We start from the raw sequence: 18,355 nt of genomic DNA, 5'->3' as shown, positions 1-18,355 counted from the left end.
TTTCGGATCGTTGTCTGGCTTTAGGTGTATTGAGAGCAAATTTCAAAACACAAACTGAAAACAGACTCGAGATCTCGTAGAGTAAATCCAAAGTGATCAAATAATATACACACGTTAAAAATGACGATTCAATTCGTCATTTCTTTCTTCTTCATTTCTAATATTTGCACGAAATTGATAGAAAAATACGATTAAAAAAGACAAAGGCCAGAAAAAAGGAAAACATCAAATTCTCTATTACGGGAAGGACCTGTGACGTCACTTAGAAGTTCAAATGTGATTGGTTCGCTTATCTTTGTCTCTGTTCTCTTGATTAACCGACATCAACAAAAATACCGACCTCTTCAACAACCCGCTCACAAAAAATTATCACTAGCAGGACGTCAAAGTATGTAAGCACATTTGGGTCCTGAGGGAAACAAATAGATCCAGAATATGTACTGGAAGAAAAAGAGTCCTTTTTCAAGGATATTAATGTTAGTAATAATGATCCTGTTCTGGTTTGTCCTAACTGAAGAATCTACGACTTTTGATCAAAATTTGCCAAAAATGGTCAAACAAGGCCAGTTTGTACTACGCTGTATCAAAGAGGTATGATTATTTAATTAATAGTCAAGTCAGATACGACGAATTTGTCGATACTGTTTTATTTTAATTATCTCACATATTTTATGGTTCCTCTTTTGTCTTGTGTTCAGTACGGCAACAAGATTCCAGCAAAACAAGTGAGTTTATCTGATTGATTGATTATTTTATTTCATTCATTCATTTTTTCTATTTGAATAATCTTAATTTGAGCAGAAAAAGCCGTGAATACTTTGTTGGTTTTTCAACAAGAAAAAATTCATTTGAATTTCGTTTGATTCTTGGGCTGATATTCCATTATGACAGAAAGTGTAAGATTTAAATAAAACTATTTCAAAATGAAAAACACATTAAGCCACTGACCATCGCGTCGACTCATTTCTGGTTCGAATGGTAGACGGATTTGCGAACTCAAAGACATAATCCTCTTTTGAACCTCAGTAATTCTTACAATCATTCAAGATAAAACGGGGAATATTTATTTCTTTTGTCATAGCAAAGAAAAACCATTTCTTAGACCGGTCTCAATCAGTTGCATAACGCGGGGAAAAAATAAGATAATCGCAAGGATTTTCAGAATAGTTTAACTACACTGTGCACTGTGTCGTGATGTACATCTCAGTCAGTTTTTCTAAATTGATAAGCACAGAACTAGTACACTATCACAGTTTGATTATCGGAGTAGGTTACGCGTAAATGTTTGTTATACATCTCAGACATTTTAATTGTTCAGTGCTAAAGAGAGGCGTAGTTTTGGCTAAACCCACACACCGTTCCATCAGTGTAGTGCCTTTTCAGTCCTATTCATGTATTGGCCAGCCTCTATTCTATTACTATACTATTTGGTGCCCGCAAAAAGCAACATCTTTAAATAGTAGCATAAAAATATTTTGATTTTAAGCCACTTGATGTTGGGCTAATTAATCGTATATGACAATCTAACAGCAAGCTTTATAGTTTTCATATAGACTTTATAAAACAATAGTGACGTTTCCCATCTATGACATTGTAATTGCTGTTTGCGCTAGTAAAAGATGACAAAGAATCCATTTTCATCGATATTTGGTTGAATATCGATGTCTTGTCATATTTTACTAGTTCAGTTTAAAGATTGTCCTCTCTCCGCACTTTGGTCATTTGCTGATGCTGCAAGACCTATCCTAGATGTTTTTAGTACTGACCGACAATCAGATTGCAAGCATTTCGTCTTCCAGCTGTTTGTGTGTGTATGTCGCTAATATCCTTGCCTATTATGAACATTTCTAAGTAATCATCTTCTCAGGCGGAAAGCCATTCGAATTTTGTGGTCTTAAAAATTTCAAATACTTTAATCGGAAATGAATAGCATTTAGTCCCATTTCACCTTGCTCGCTACAAAAGAATTGCTTTCTTATTGCTTTAGATCGATTATCGATATTATATGACATTAACTTTTTCTCGGGAAAAAAACAAATCTCTCGTAGCATTTCAATTAAATATCTAAATATAAGTCAAAGTGACCCAAGGACTTATAAAGTTGTATCTGAGCCCTAGCGTATCCTGAAACATCATCGTTTTACGACAAATCCTCAGATTGATGCATGTTTAGTCTTAAGAATATAAAAGAAAAGTGCTGAATTTTCGATTTCTTCTTCGAGGGCGGTTCCAGGAATTTGTGAGAGGGGCCAGGAGGAGAAGGAAGGGGGGAAGGGGGGGGAGTTTCAAATGTATATTCATGCAAGATTTACGTCCAACCTGTGACAAAACTAGATTTTTGGATAAAACAATTGATTGAATCCCAGGCATGACAAAGTTAGCCTAAAGTTTTCTTATCCCTATTTCTAGTGATATCTTAACATGTAAAGATAACACCATTAGTAAGAATTCTTAAGAATCGCATTAAATACTAAAAAAGTAAATTGTATTTCCATGCATCGATAATATTACATGGCCGCTTAGAGATATGGATTTTATCTTCGAATATCTTACTCGTTCGGTGCATGCGCTCTCTCGTAAGATATCACTGATCAACACTCGAAGATATAATCCATATCTCTGCTCGGCCATGTAATATATCCTCTAGTATTTAACAAAGTTGCAAGAGGAACTCCACTCTATCTACACCATCGATCACGTTCTGTCAGGAGGGAAAAGAAAAAGAAAATCAGACTTCTAGTGAATTTCACTTTTCCTTTTTCTTTAAGTTTTAAGAAGTCAGTCAGTTACAGGTCTGAAACCGTTTATGAGCAGAAGATATTTATAACCGTATTGATGTTTTGTTCCCCAGGGCATGGACGAACTCGCGTTCAGGCACTTCACATGTTCCAATGATCAGTGCAATAAGGTATTTTATTCATTGATCAAAGAGCGCTGCTTGTTTCGGTATCTAAGTAAAGCCTCAATGAACAGTTCGATAAAACCGGCTACCCTTCGCCAATGAAAAGGAATCAGTTAAGGCCGACCAAAGCTTGATTCTATCAATGAATTTTGATGTGCAGGTACAAATGTATTTATCCTCGCGAAGGGCGGAATTTGAAACCAGGTTTCGCTAATAGTGTGTTGATGGCCAGAGACCCCAGCTACTCGGAGTGTTCATTTGCCTCCCCTCCCCTCCCCCTAGAATTCAGGTAAATACATTATATTCTACCTTTCGTTGTAGTGTTTAAATCCTGGGAAGTTTATAACAAACGGTTCATCCTTTCTTGAAAACTGTCTGTCACAGTGCCAGGTAAGAACTTCGTCATTTGTCGTCATGACAACTCATATCCAATCAAAGCATGGCAAGTTTCCCTACTGGATCCTATTTATGTAGGTTATCTGATAGATTCTTGTCTTTATTATTTCATTTGGGAATCCAAAGAGTAACAAGAACTTGAGCGGTGCTGCTTGTGATAAAGGTTGCGAGATCCTTCATGATCTACATGCAGGTATGTAGGCAATAGACTACTTTGATGGATGATACGGCGGCCATCTTGGATCGCAAGGCACTATGGGGCGGCCAAGGAACAGAACAAAAATGGCGGATTATACATAGTTCTGTCGGTTTGTCTTTCTATCATGTATAAAGGTGATGTCATGGATAAATTGGTTTTAGCCGTTAAGAAGATCAACCTATGTTGCATAGTAAACTTCGTCAATAAGCTGCTCTTTTCTGCCTCTTACACTTAGTCTACAGAAATGACGACCCCTTATCTCTTCTTAAATTGTAAATACTGTAGCAAAGTCTTATATAATATCAATGACTGATCAATAATGTTTAGCGATCCAAGATAGGGCAGCCGTATCGTCAAAGTAGTCTATATCACTGACGGTCTACATTTATTGCAAGATTTATTTTTGCTTCGCTTTATCAGAATCAGCTGGGTCCACCGGCATTCCGATTGACAAAGACACCAAAAATCATACCGTGTTAGAAAAGTTATCCCTGGAGTGTCGCACTACACGATCTATGCTCATCCACTTTGACGTCAGATACAAGAGTCATCACGTGATCAACGAACCAGTAGGATTTATCTTTTACTTACGTGTATTTAACAAACGAGGGCTATGGACGGTTTCTTATGACTTTGTAAGTTTTCTTTCTTATAGAGGCCATGCACCATCACGTGACGGCAGCCATGTTAGATGGCAGGAACAATACAATCGTTTTACATGAGAAAGAATTCAATTTCCAAAAGCAAAAGGATTTGATTGCTCTGTCATCTAACCACAGGCAGCCCAATCTGTATTATGGGCGCCGGCACATGATGGTGCAAAGCCTCTATAGGCTTGCTTAAGAGAGTTAAGGAATAGTTTATATTTAAATGCACGAAATAAAAGCAATTATCATCATCATTATCATTATTATTACAATATTATTATTGTTATCAATTTTGGCCCAACCCGCTGGAATTACAGCTCTAAGTGTGACCTCATTTGGAAAAAATCGCTTCCGGATCCAAAAGAGATCCTGCCGGAAATACGTCACTAGTTCTATTCCCCCAGTGATAATCCGGGAAATTTGAGCCATCTGCTTCAATGTTATGATCAATAATCAATAATTAATAATCGAATAGTGCCACTTCATGAAGTCTTACATGAAGTTCTAACCGTGTTATGTTACAGATGCCTGACAATTTACTTCATGTTTCAACTTTACCATATCCACCAACCTCCCTCGAAGTTAATGTTGCTATGGTTACGCCAAAAGGCATAGTGGAAAAACCAGTGGTCATCCAAGGTTCTTCGCTGTTTAACAGAACTTTTACCTCAGGTGTTTTTCATTATCTCAACACTAAAGGTATTAGAAATATTATGATATTATTTAATAGATGAGGCGGTAAGCCGTGTTGGATGGGCTCGGAAATCGTATAAGAACATGGGTAACGTGTTCTGATATAATGTAAGATGACCCAAACATTCAAGCTAATCGATAAAAATATGACGTTATTTCATTGTAAAAATTGCCAAAACTTCCTTGTTATGCATGCTGCATCATTGTGTAAAGTAATGCGGGAATTATGCGGGATAAATCCAACTTGGTGTAAAAGTTTGGCATCACATGTGGACAGCGGTGTTTGTTAATGTTGCATGGGTCTCTCCCTTGAATCGGGCGTTTTTCACCTTTAGATTCTTTCGTTTCTCCTGGCCCTGAAAACCTAACAAGCTAATTTGTGAGTAAACCATGTCCTGACTTAGACCAGCCCAGAGGTTGTTTCAGGGTTCAATCTGTGAGTTAGCCATGCCCTGACTTAGATCAGCCCAGAGGTTGTTTCAGGGTTCAATCTAAGTTAGCCATGCCCTGACTTAGATCAGCCCAGAGGTTGTTTCAGGGTTCAATCTATGAGTTAGCCATGCCCTGACTTAGATCATCCCAGAGGTTGTTTCAGGGTTCAATCTGTGAGTTAGCCATACCCTGACTTAGATCATCCCAGAGGTTGTTTCAGGGTTCAATCTGTGAGTTAGCCATGCCCTGACTTAGATCAGCACAGAGATTGTTTCAGGGTTCAATCTATGAGTTAGCCATGCCCTGACTTAGATCATCCCAGAGGTTGTTTCAGGGTTCAATCTGTGAGTTAGCCATACCCTGACTTAGATCAGCCCAGGGGTTGTTTCAGAATTCGATAAAATTGACGTGTTCTGTACAATATCACTAGGAAAGACGGATACGAGTTTACAGCCGGTAGTGAACTACAGCTACTCATTTCATTACCAAAAGTCCAAGAATGACCAATCTAAAGCAAAGCTCTTCTGTATAATCACGTGGAAACCGCCTGAGCCGAGTAAGTTTAATGAATAATAAATAATAATAGTCTATATAACTATCACATTATTCATAAACAATTGATTAGATAACGTAAATTATCATCACGGGTTGAGTGACTTCACTCTATTATGATGGTTGGATGTAATGAATATGATGATATTATTAATGACTGCAACTATGATACGATAGTAATCTCATAACAATGAAATTGTTTCCCGTTTAGGCCGGCCATGTGACTATGATATTGTTTACGGTCAAGAAAAAGAAACTTCTATAACTCGACATCAAAAGTCCTTCTCAGGCATGAAGGCGACTCCGGTAAGTCTTGCGCATGCGTTCCACGGAGAGTACTATGGTCGAATCGAATTCAATCTTGTCCAGAGCGTGCGTTTTTCTTGGTCAGTGCCGAGGAACGGTAAAGGAGGAACGGTGTTGACCAAAAGAAACGGCTCTGGACGAGATTGAAACAAACTCCTATGTTTCTGATTGGCTGCTAATCCGAAAATTCCAATCAAATCTGAAACTCGACATGTTCTAGTTTTGTCCCTGGACCGTGACCCTACAGTTGTAGATAGCAGTTTGCTTTGGTCAAAGTTTTTAGTTGAGCTGTTTTCAGAAAAATCATGCTTTTTCATTCTTTACACCAAATCCCTTCATTTCTCAGGTTCATATTTTTCCTTTCCTCTTTTTAGAATTATTATCTTCCAAATTACACCGTTACATTACAAAACTTCGATTTTGAGAAAGAAAAACTCGTTCTGAAGGTGAGAGTTCATATTTCAGTACACTTTTTACAACTGAGATCAGGTTGGGATTTTTTGCGAATCTTTCGTGTTGCTGGTGAACCATTTCCTCTTTCCCAGTCTCTCGCAGACTGAAATTCACAGGAAGACCAGATACCAACCTAGTGGCGCACAGGATTATGGGGATGATTTGCAACCCCACAATCCTTTGTATGAGTGCGACCTGTTGTGTGGAAACTAACTTCTCTTGCTCAACCCATTCTCTCTTCTTATCACACAGTGATCGCAAGCGCTATATATAACTAATTGATTCTGCACTATTTGTTCTCTTGCAGATATTTTCACTTGATTATATAAATTTATATAGAAACCCTATGAACGAAAAAGTACTAACAATAACAATCAGCAAAACACCTTGTAAGTGCAGAAATTATTTTTCTTTTTTACTTTTATCCGCTAAAAATTATCCTTTCTCTCACCAATGTGTGCATAGGGTAAGGATGAGATCTCCTTTCTCACTTGATAAATAATTATGTTGAACCAATCATATTACTTGATGTATGTAGGTTATGCATATAAAAGGATCACTTAAACAATTTGTTTTTCTTTTTGTAGCTTGTATGAATATAACAGGAGGCAATTATACTTTATGTCGTAAGTAGCTTGACTTAACCATAGCTTTCAGTCCTTGGCTATATTTGGACGTCAAGATCGAGGGGTACATACATGCATGATAAGTATATTTACTCGGGCTTTCTATATAATGCCGAGGTAAACATTTTGTTTGCTTTTTTTGTGCTGTCACAGTTCGTCCTCACGGCGCATGCGCTCTGTGCCGCTGAGTTTAAAACACAGGTCCACAACTTAAAACATACATCGCTTATATCGTATTTCCTTAATAACTCGAAAAATCCGTCTTCCATATAGCAGTTGCCTTGAATTTAATCACAGGAAGTCCGAGTGAATGGATTTAGTCGTCTTGTATTTGGTTGGGTGTCTGACGGAAAACTGGTCAGCGGTCGAGTGTGAAGAGCATGTACGAAAAGTATAGGAAGTATATAAGTATAGGTTTTTACTAGTAATGATCTACTTTTTTAATACGATTCCTTTATTTCTGGAGTCATTGTCTCTTCTTCAGGCGATTTCCTGCCACCAGGACCTCCTATTTACGTCAACATGACATCATCACGTTACCTAGGCAACGCTACATCCCAAGTCACAATAGAGTGGCTGCCACCTTTGGCAAGCAGAAACCCTATTCTTGGCTACTACCTTATGTATAACAACGACGCTTTTAAGCCTAAGCTACAATCTTATCGTGAACGAGTGAAATGGGCTGTTGGAGCAGTAAGTGACATTTGCAAATCACGCCATGGAAGATCTTTAATGAGTAGAGTTACAGGGTTTTCAAATATGCAAAAAATATCAGAATTTCAACACCCTTATAAGTTTCTGCTTCTATCCTTTTGTTTCCAGAATATAACATCTGTAGAAATCGTGGTCAAAACAGGAATCAGTTACAGCTTCTCGGTGAGAATATCATTCGTATTTTTATATTAGTTAAACTGTATAATTTTGTTCATTATTCCTTAAGATATGTTAAGTACCATTTACGGCCATTTAAAGTAATACGGATGCCATCCTAAATTTTGTTCTTTCTACCCAAAAGCTCTTTCTACCCAAAAGGCTTACCCAGGTCCCATGTAACAAGCAGTTCTCAATCTTCCATACGTTTTGCACAACATTTTGTGTGGAAACGTTGAAGAATTGTTCGACATATATTCAGCATATCCGAACATTTTAACCACATTTCCTTGTTTTTGAAAGGGTAGCACTCGAATTACAATGTACGAGTTGATTTTTGCCGAAGAAAAATTGGAGAAAACGCTGGAAGTCTAGAGAACGAGAAACGACTATACTCTTATATGATCGAATCCATGAACACAGCAACGACATGCGGCATATTAGCAATATTACCCACAACGCACACTACCCATACATGCATGCTTTCTGTAGAAGCAACAATGCATATCAATTAAAGTCCGAACTCTCACAAAATCTTGTTAATGTTACCTTTATACTGATTCAGATTGTAGCATATTCCATCAAGGGAAACGGTTCAATTCATCTACTGGACTTCATGGCGCCATGTAAGTTCACATCTAAAAAATACTAACGCTACTGCGGAAGCGGTAATCTAGCGCACTTCATTCGAAACGTTCATGGCGAACGTTTCCGGCCATGTTGGTCAAAGGCGTATCAGCTGATGTTGAAAATAGTGATATCCAAAATGGCAAGCAAAAGTTTTTGTACATAAAATAATTTTGCTTTAGATAACGTATCCTCATATCGGGATAAAAGCCTTGTAGGTGTTTCAGTTGCCAACACAGTAATGGCACTGAAGACTCGAGAAATGCCCTTACTGATTCAGTTTACTCTTTTCTATTTTAGGGCCTCCCACACTAAATGTCAACAGCACTATCCCTCATGATACCCAGACGAGTGGTCATGGGTTTGTATACCTTGTAGTGTGTGGGGTGCTTCTTCTACTCATCTTATCTACCATGGGAGGTGGTAGATACGTGTACAAGAAACGAAGAGCACGTGAAGCTATGGCAATGAGGGTACAGCTACGAGATGAGTTTATTGAAGAAGGGTAAGTGTATACAACAGCAATTTTGAAACATAATGTAAAGATTGATTATTTTACAATAACTCAGTTACAAATTTCTCGCGCGCTGATTGGTTATTTTTTATCATCAATATAAGAGAACAGACAGATAAAGCTGACGCCAACGAGCGCGCGTTCTTTCCGTTAGTTGTTTTGATCAGTAAAAATGAGAAGTTTTTATCGTTTTTGTTATTGTAAAAAACAAATTGACATCAGATTTTATGTGTCTGTCCTCTTATTGACAATAAATTTCGCCATCACATTGTCAAAGTAGTATGCGGGTCCACGAGGCGCACACTACTTTGACAATGTGATGACGCAATTTATCGTCAATAAGAGGACAGACACATAAAAATCTGATGTCAATTTGTTAACGTGACGTCATAGTATCACCATCCCCAGGCCCCACAGACATGCGCGTGATATATGTCTAAAAGTGAATATAATGCTACGATTTCAAACGAGTTTGAAGATTTTTTCTCTATGGTTTTGTTGTCAGTCTAATGCTGCCCATGATAGAGCCTGATGAATGGGAGGTGGATTACAGTAGTATTGTCCCTGGTGAAGAGATTGGATCAGGTGCATTCGGTACCGTGAGCAAAGCGAGTGTGATTGGTTTACCAGGATTCCCCGACCAGAAAGAAGTCATTGTAGCTGTCAAGACACTGAAAGGTAAAAAGCCATACTAACTGGTCTGACAGGTTAAGCAGGTCCATCAAACCACTAGCATAGCAGGCGTTACTGGTTGGGGATGGGAAAGATTGGGGTCAATCTTCAAAGGAGCCAACCAACCAGGAACGCCTATGAAAGAAAAACAGGTTGGACTGGTTTAACGAGATTTTCCAACCAGAAAAAATTCAGATTAGCCAAAAGCTGAAAGAGGTAAAGTAAAGCCTTTCAAGCTAGCAAGAGAGAGAGAGAGAGAAAAAGGAAAGAATAGAGAAGAGAAGAGGAGAAAAGTAGTAGTGTCCTTCAATAATAAGCTCATATTTGTTGTAGCCATGGCAACCTTAGAAGACCGCAAAGATTTTCTGGCTGAAATCGATATGATGAAACAGATTGGCAAACATCTGAATGTGGTCAGCATGCTGGGCTGTGTTACTCAGGGGGGTCCCCTCTGTCTTATCACCGAGTACTGTCGCTATGGAAACCTGAAATTGTACCTTCGATCGATAAGAGACAAGGTAAGTAAAACAACAGCTCTATATTACAAAGACCAAAATAATTCCAGTGAATTAATCGGAGTAAATGACCCCCAAATATTTTATTTACAAACAACAAAATTTATTACAGTCAATATATTATCGTTCATGATGTTGATATCTTGATTTAGAATAAAAAGCATCCCCATTTCAAGCTGGGTCCAGGCTTTTCGCCTACTCCAATCTCTGGTCGCCGTAAAATCAGCTTACAGAAGCAACGATACAGCAATACCTTGGTGAGGATTTTTTAAAGAAATATAAAATGATTGAGCGCCTATCAACTGTGATGAAGACGGTTCCTTCTCGGTACTATACAACGGTCGTTAAATTTCTATTTCTATTCCATGTTATAATATTATGTCCTTTGCTTTTCTTTAGCCAAAAAATATAAACAAAGAAACGTCAACTGAGAGCCTCTCTACGAGGAACAAAGGTAGGTTATAACCTAACCCTGCAGTAACCCTTACCTCATACCCTATACCCTGCAGCTGAAGAGCCTTTACAAGACAGGCAGTTTTTTTCTTTTGTAGCGTTCTCCCTATCTCCACTTCTGTTTAGAAAGAACAAAGCTTTGAATGGAAATACTTCGGATAAGAATTCATCAAGGTAAGATAAATTATGAGTATACTATAGTAAGATTGTAGTAAGATATGGATGTTTTTGAGTATTTCATAGTCAAAAGCTATAAGGCAAATGACAGGCGCCACGCAATGATCTATCATGCTGATAACGATGGCGATGATACATAATGAATATAATATTGATAATGATGGTGATGGTGATGATTGTCAGCAGCCATATATCATATGAGAAGAAACTCAAGCAACGAGTGTAAGAGTGTTTACTAAAAGTGAATCAATTGATCAATCACAATCTACGTGTTGTCTTTGTCGTCAGGAATTGCCTATGCATGGGTGCTTGTAACTGCAGCAGCATATCACCTACTCGTTCTCTTGCTTCATCCTTGTGTGATGATTATTGCAACGAACAAAGAAGAGAAAGCCTGAGTTCCTGCATCAGTGGTATCAGCAATAACAACAAGAGAGGACTATCCAATGCTAACCTGTCAGTCTCTACTCATTCCAGTATTTTTGGCGACGAACCTTCGTCAAAACTCCTCTCCCCACCGCTGACACCAACCAAGGTACCAAACTCCGACAACTCTCCGACGAAGCTCCAATCTCAAACCGATTATCACTCGGTCGGAAACCTTGCTGAAATGAACGAGTGTTCAATACTTCTCACGCCTCAAATGGCCCGCCATCCACGAAGAAATTCTTTTGGAGAAAAAAACTCTCGAGAAAGGAAAGATATCTGTATTTTTGTTACCGAGGCTGAGCCCGCAGTTTCATTCTCAAGCGGTAAACATACTCAAAACAATGCCTCATGGGTAGCTGACTTTGATCAAGCACAAGTGAATGGAAAGAGGACGGAAGAAATTGTCTCTAATGGCAAACAACTTAACTCCACAAGTAATTCTAAATCAGTAGTAAGAACGTTCCCATCAGGTAAGCTAATGCAAGGTATTTCGTTGTATTTTCCCCCTCAAAAAATCATTAAACAACCTTGTAGATTCCTGCCTAACCTCTTTATGTTATTATACATATGAACCTCTCATACCTAGACTTTGAGCAACTACGAACAAGCAAAAATTTTTCCGTATTTCACTGACAGGAAACATCTGTACCCCTTCTGAAACTAAAGAGGTCACTAAAGAAGACAACCGGAGAGAGTTGGGTCAAAATGAACTGATCTCTTTTGCAAGACAGATAGCAGTTGGCATGGTAACGAGCAACTTAGTCTTCTAGTCTTCTAGTCTCTTAAAGTCCCTTGAAACTCATTGTAGTGTCAGCCCTACGGCGTCTTTGATAACGGGAGGGAGACTAGAACCACGCCATGCAATAGCTGGCTGTGAAGAAGCTTCTTAGTAATTCTCAGGAATATTCAAGGCAGATATATTTTTGCGTCTTTGAAAAGATTTCTCAAGGGATAGTGCGAGGGGAGGAAAAAGGAAGGAAAAAATGAAAATGAACTTAACGAAGAGTCTTAAATAATATCAAACCATATTGTCCCATTGCACAGGAATATTTATCACAGAAGAAGTTTGTACATCGCGATCTGGCTGCCCGTAACGTGCTGGTCTGTGATGACAATCTAGTCAAGATATCTGACTTCGGATTGACGCGAGATGTCTATGAGAGCTTTGAGTACCACAAGTCTAATAATATTGGAAAACTGCCTCTGAAATGGATGGCACCGGAAGCGCTGTTTGAAAACGTACACACATCAAAAAGTGATGTGTAAGTACAAAATAAAAAAATAATTGTGTTTCTTCTTCCAATTAATCCAAGTAGAATTTTAAATGTTGATTTTTTGGTCGAAAGGGCGAAGTCATGGCCATTTTTCCACTGAGTCTATGTATTAAGTCTTTTAAAAATTGAAAAGTGGAATTTTGGGGAGGGAGGGCAGCTTTTTTGTGAAAGGCTGGCAAAAACACTGAATAGTTTATGAGGCAACTCATTTGGTCGTAGTTAGCAAGCAATAAGCCAGTGATTGATGATCGTCTCTATTCCTTGTTCAGATGGGCGTTTGGGGTGCTGTTATGGGAGATTATCACACTAGGTAAGTAGCTTGAAAACTGTATGCAGTTACTTTATAAGTGACGATAAGAGTGCCTTAAACTGCATCATCTACCCTAGGAGGAAGTCCTTACCCGGGTATATCTGGTAAGGAGCTGTACAAGATGCTCAAGAACGGATACCGCATGGAAAAACCGGAAATGTGCAGCTCTCAAATGTGAGTACCTCAAACTTGATGTGACGTTTTTCTAATGTCAGGAGCTGACAGAGTTGCATGATTGGTTAGGGTCTCATTCGAGCCCTGGAACACAGCTGTATCTCGGTTCCTTGAGCGACAGTGCCAAAAAAAGCCTTAATGATGGACCTACGTTTTCTCTGGTTCTACCGATCTTCTGGAGACATTTCTGACTTGCGCAATGAATCCCAGTAAGCAGAGTCTAACCAGTAACTTCTGTTGTTTGTTAGATACAACATCATGTTGTCGTGTTGGGCGTCGCGACCAGAAGAAAGACCTTCCTTCACTGATCTACGCAACCAACTGGAACGATTAATGGAAGTAGAAGATGAAGTGTACATTGACGTGAACTTTGATGACGATGAATACTCTTTCCTTGTGCAAGACTCTAGTTCTGATACAAGCATATCTTAGGCCTCCAGAGATTCCCCCATTAGTTTTCTAGCCGAGTCTCTGAGATGGTAATTTATTTCACTAATAGAAGCTAAAATCCTGAAGTATTGAGTTGTGTGGGTTGTGAAATTCTGAAATTTTCATAAGCGTAGACATAAAGATAGAAGATGTTGCTTCTGAAGACAACTGAAAACTCCTTTGGGTTAGGTATTGGTGTTATTAATTAGCTTGCATATACATCTGAACTCTTTCTTTATTAGAGCAAAACCTAAAGTCAGCCTTTCTGTATTTGCACTGTCCCTTCTTCCCCACTCTCAGCAACAGGCCACAAGGATTGTGTAGTGGTGGTACACTTGCCTCCCACCCCCCGGGTCTAGGGTTTGATAGGTCTCTCCCTTGATTCAAGGATTTTTCTCCTGGTTTTGTAGAACCCAACACGCTAAATTTTAATTTGGTCTGTGGGTTACCCTTATCCTGGCTTAGATTATTTTGATGTATAGCTGTAGATAGGTTTGTGTATATCTCATTTGTAGTCAGTATAATTGTAAATATTGTTAAGTTTCAGTGCTAATGGATTTATACTTCAGCAAATTATGCTTACATTTGTCTATTATCCAAAATGTTTATCATTTCCCGGCAAGGAATGTACAAAACACATTACAATAAAAACCATTACAAATACCATTTGATTGTTAAACTATTATTCCATAATTCTTACAAAATAATTTGATTCAGGAGATAATTTGATTACTTGGAGGAGGGACCAATAAAGTATAAATTATGTTTTATTAGAATTAGAAGCCAGAGTGCAGGGGCAAGAGGCCCTATAGACCACACCCACTTTTGGCCAATATTTTGGAAGTAAATAATAATTTTGAAATAAAAAATATATTCAATCCCTATTGTCCTAATATAGATGATATTTTGACAGCTTAACCATGTTATATGGCCATGCTCCTCTAATCAAAATGCTTTCTTGTACCTCCTTGTATTAGCATATTTCTGTGCAGTTCTTAGTACTGTTTGTTTGCTTAACACAAACGCCATTCTAATTATAAATAATTTCTCTATTTACTTTAAAATTCTAGACACTAAAACAAGATCATCTTGTAGCAGGAGAGGAACTAAGAGCTGCTTTAGCTCTGTTTAGTCTCATATTTTCAGTTCTCTGCATTTGTCTTCTTTTAGAAGCAGAAACTCTGTCTAAAGGAATCAAGTCTAATTTTTTATCTTCATCAATTTCAACTCTAGTTCTTCTTGCAAACGTTGGCCCCATTTCACTCTTTGATTTCACCACAAATGTTGATTCTGGTTTAGCTTTTGTAGTCGACATACTGGGGTAAGATTTGCTAGCTTTCGTTTCAAAAATAGCCTTTCGTTCTTCCATAGGCAGGGGTCCATATCTTGTTGGTATATCAGGAATACCTTTTGTTGAAAGCCAGCTTTTGAATGCAACTTCTCCTTCATTTCTTCCTTCTATTCTCTTTAGTATACTCAACCTTTCCATCTCTTCAGCAATTTCTTTCGCTTTTTTCTCTTCTTCAAGCTTACGGTATAATTCTTTCTCCTTGTCTAGAAACCACTGATGGTTTGATAGCAGCCTAGCACATTTTCTGTGTGCCCAGAGACGTGCTAAGTCCATTGGTGTGTTGTCATCACTGTCCTGACTGTCAATAATTGCTCCGGCTTTAATAAGCTCCATTAGGCACTTGACGTGGCCTTCACTAGATGCTTTATGCACTGGAGTAGTGCCATTATGATTAGCTCTAGATAAATATATGCATTTTTAATTTTATTGAAATATTGAAAACTTTATCCCCACCGGCCCCTCCCCTGAGAAATTTTATCGCAGAGAGGATTACCGATTTGCAGGATATTGGGTCACCCATGAAATTAAAAAAAGAGGATTCTAGTCGTTATTATAGAAAAATCTTCATATTGTACCTTGAGGGATCAGCGCCCTTTTGTAGCAAGTACTTCACGCACTTGAGAGATCTTTTCTTGTCTTTGTTGTTGATAGCTAGGTGAAGAGGAGTCCATCCCGTCTCACTGGGGAGATTCACATCAACTTTATATCGTTCAATCAGTACCTTGATACTGTCTAGATGACCGTGTAATGCTGCTAAATGCAACGGCGAAAGACCCTATAATACGATAACAAAAACTAACTAAGATAAGCTTCAACTTCCATGTTATGACTAATACTTCATATGTTGAAACTCTTCCAAAAATCATTTTTTCAAGAAAATGTTAGCCAAAAGTACAATATAATGGTCAAGAAACGACGTGATAATGTTCATAGTTTATCATTTACATCTTAAAGGAAGCAAAGAACCATTTCAATAACTAGAATAAGTGTTATCGAGGTGTTAAAAGTCAACTCACATGTTCGCGAGATTGTTTATAGACATGTTTCGGATTCCACAGACTTTGCTGAAGCCATTTCACATCCCCGATAGCTGAAGCCATCAATATATCGTCTTCTATGTTGGGATTATCCTTAACTAGTGAATGTCTTCGTCTTCTTCTTTGGCCATTTGTTCGCGATACTTCGACACGACCAGCCGCCATTTTGTTTCTTGCTTTCGCCTTCTTGGCTCCTGTTGCTAAGCAACAGAAAGTCCTAACGGGAATCGTTGGACGGCGGAATTTACGGATCGACGATTAGAGTACTACTTTAGCAATACAACAAAACAGAACGAAAAGAAAACAAAAACAAAAACAAAAACAAAACAAAACAAAACAAAACAAAACAAAACAAAAAACATACAATTATACACTTAAACTTTCTTTCCAGATGCTTGCATGTGATGTAGACATTCAAAAATCGTTAAGGGTGGTCTGTGCTGCTAATGTGTCAACCTCTCACTAATGCTTGGTTTGTTGCAGGAGGCAGAGGAGGCCCACATTTGAGTCGCCTCACCCAAACCAATATGCAAGTTGAGTTTGTTTGATGTATTGCTCTCCTGTGCTACAAGCCTGGGGGGGGGGGGGGGGGGGGGGGGGGGGTACTACCTCCCCAACTTGGGTAGGGGTGTGCCACCAGGACCTCAAAACCCTGACCCTATCCCAGACCTAAAATTTTGATTTTACATACCCTACCCCAGACTAAAACTAAGAATTGTACACCCTATCCCAGACTAAACCCGGTTAGTCAATAGATTGCAATCAATATTTGCTAACGTTTTTATTGTTTTTGTGCCAGCAGAAAGCGTAGTCTATTCACCAGACAAAAACAAACAAATCGTTAACCCTATCCCAGAGTAAAACGACCAAATCGTAACTCTATCCCAGACAAAAAGGACACCCTATCCCAGACAAAATACCAAAAAATGATACCCTACCCCAGACCCAAAAGCCGAAAAACCATACCCTATAGGGCGGCACATACCCGTATAGCAAAATATAGGGGAGTACCCCCCCCCCCCCCCCAGGGCTACGAGTGCTTTTCTATGGGTTATTTGCTTTGACTCCCTAACAATCGACGTGAGAGTAGAGTGCCGTGCTGTGAGTGAACAAGTTAAAAGATTTAATTTGAATTTTTACAGATTCCACATGGGACTTTTGATACATTAATGAACCAGCTGTACAAGCAGCATCCAGTATAGCATAATATTATTGAAACATCAATGAGGATGAGTTATTGATATCCATTAGATCACATTTCATGAAAGAATGGAATGAAGCTGAACATACAGAAGAAGTCTCAAGTTTTCTTTCAAAATCACTATAATAATTATTTACTTATTATATTTAGTTGATCTGGAAGTTGCATCTCTCTTACTCTCTTAATAGTCCAAAATCCAATAAAAATAAAGTAGGACTGTTTTTCTTAGTTTTCCTGGTGTTGGTATTTTAACTTTCTTCAAGAAAAACCCTTCGGTCTTATTGTCTCAGTTAGAATTTTTAACAGCAGCACTATTATTACTCTTTTGCCAGTAAATACCACCAGTATATTGTGACTTTGTAGGTATATTCCAGCACTCATTTCCTGGTCACTTTTTCCCAGGGGTCCATGATTGTGGTTCAAAGATGTCAGCCTCTTCCTCACCTCCCTTTCCTGGCTGGCCAGTGTTGCTACCTGGAGTCCAAGAACCAGGCTGAAAGGTATCTCCAGTTCTAGTTGGTTCAGTTTTTAGTCCTATCTTTTCGTAAACAGGAGCAGAAGCGTGTCCTATTTGTCTTGTAGCCATGTCTTGTTCTTCACCTTTCCTCTCTTCTTCTGCTTCTATTTTTTTCACCCTCTGGTTTAAAACCTCACGCTTTTGTAGCATACTGATCAATTCATCGTGTGTGGGAGGATTGGCTCTCTTTCCTCTCATCCAAGATTCCCATTCCAAAGGTATTGTACCATCTTTATATTGTTCATGCTTGAGATTCGTTATCACTTCTCTTCTTGGTCGACGATTTTTTCCTGCAAGAATTTCATAATACTGATTTCCATCTGGATCTGTTCCTACCAGTCTACGACCAGAACGAAATACTCCCAGCAGATTTCTTATCCACTGCATTCTTTACTACAAACGATAAGCCTCCCCTTTAATCATTTGTACACTTCGTCGGCCATTTTGGTTATAGGTAACACCACAGGAACCCCAACAGTAATAATACAGAAACCTAAATATAAATAATATTTGAAGGAAATGTTTAGAAGGAAAATTAGAAGAAAATAATATTGAGGACAAAATGAAGTAGAAATATTTCCATTAATTTATCTTAAAAA

At 38.4% G+C, this 18,355-nt stretch overlaps 4 protein-coding genes across 4 annotated transcripts; 2 read left to right on the top strand and 2 right to left on the bottom strand.

Moving 5' to 3' along the window:
• The first annotated feature begins 4,668 nt into the window (after positions 1 to 4,668).
• On the top strand, positions 4,669 to 6,687 carry LOC116305556 (uncharacterized). Its single transcript, XM_031715493.2, has 5 exons — positions 4,669 to 4,843; positions 5,700 to 5,825; positions 6,033 to 6,127; positions 6,502 to 6,573; positions 6,673 to 6,687. The coding sequence occupies exons 1-5, from the start codon at positions 4,669 to 4,671 to the stop codon at positions 6,685 to 6,687; spliced, it is 483 nt and encodes a 160-aa protein (XP_031571353.2).
• A 91-nt stretch (positions 6,688 to 6,778) lies between these two features.
• Positions 6,779 to 14,316, top strand: LOC116305549 (uncharacterized). Its single transcript, XM_031715486.2, has 17 exons — positions 6,779 to 6,969; positions 7,168 to 7,206; positions 7,691 to 7,899; positions 8,029 to 8,082; positions 8,642 to 8,702; positions 9,004 to 9,208; positions 9,723 to 9,895; positions 10,223 to 10,407; positions 10,557 to 10,661; positions 10,804 to 10,858; positions 10,956 to 11,031; positions 11,323 to 11,933; positions 12,100 to 12,209; positions 12,508 to 12,725; positions 13,007 to 13,047; positions 13,125 to 13,221; positions 13,470 to 14,316. Exons 1-17 carry the CDS (start codon positions 6,927 to 6,929, stop codon positions 13,651 to 13,653), a joined length of 2,466 nt encoding a protein of 821 aa, XP_031571346.2. The 5' UTR covers positions 6,779 to 6,926; the 3' UTR covers positions 13,654 to 14,316.
• On the bottom strand, positions 14,317 to 16,214 carry LOC116305551 (ankyrin repeat domain-containing protein 53). The gene is made up of 3 exons (XM_031715488.2): positions 16,018 to 16,214; positions 15,577 to 15,776; positions 14,317 to 15,398 (listed from the first exon to the last, which is right to left on the bottom strand). The coding sequence occupies exons 1-3, from the start codon at positions 16,201 to 16,203 to the stop codon at positions 14,735 to 14,737; spliced, it is 1,050 nt and encodes a 349-aa protein (XP_031571348.2). The 5' UTR covers positions 16,204 to 16,214; the 3' UTR covers positions 14,317 to 14,734.
• A 930-nt stretch (positions 16,215 to 17,144) lies between these two features.
• LOC116305539 (NADH dehydrogenase [ubiquinone] 1 alpha subcomplex assembly factor 2-like) lies at positions 17,145 to 18,206 on the bottom strand. Its single transcript, XM_031715477.2, has one exon. The coding sequence runs from the start codon at positions 18,141 to 18,143 to the stop codon at positions 17,628 to 17,630; it is 516 nt and encodes a 171-aa protein (XP_031571337.2). The 5' UTR covers positions 18,144 to 18,206; the 3' UTR covers positions 17,145 to 17,627.
• Positions 18,207 to 18,355: the final 149 nt, after the last annotated feature.

The sequence above is a fragment of the Actinia tenebrosa genome, unplaced genomic scaffold (assembly GCF_029948245.1).
Source record: "Actinia tenebrosa isolate PJP-AT-01 unplaced genomic scaffold, QUT_ActTen_1.0 PGA_scaffold12__29_contigs__length_12842862, whole genome shotgun sequence".
Taxonomy (NCBI): domain Eukaryota; kingdom Metazoa; phylum Cnidaria; class Anthozoa; order Actiniaria; family Actiniidae; genus Actinia; species Actinia tenebrosa.
This window is presented reverse-complemented; position numbering and strand designations above follow the sequence as displayed.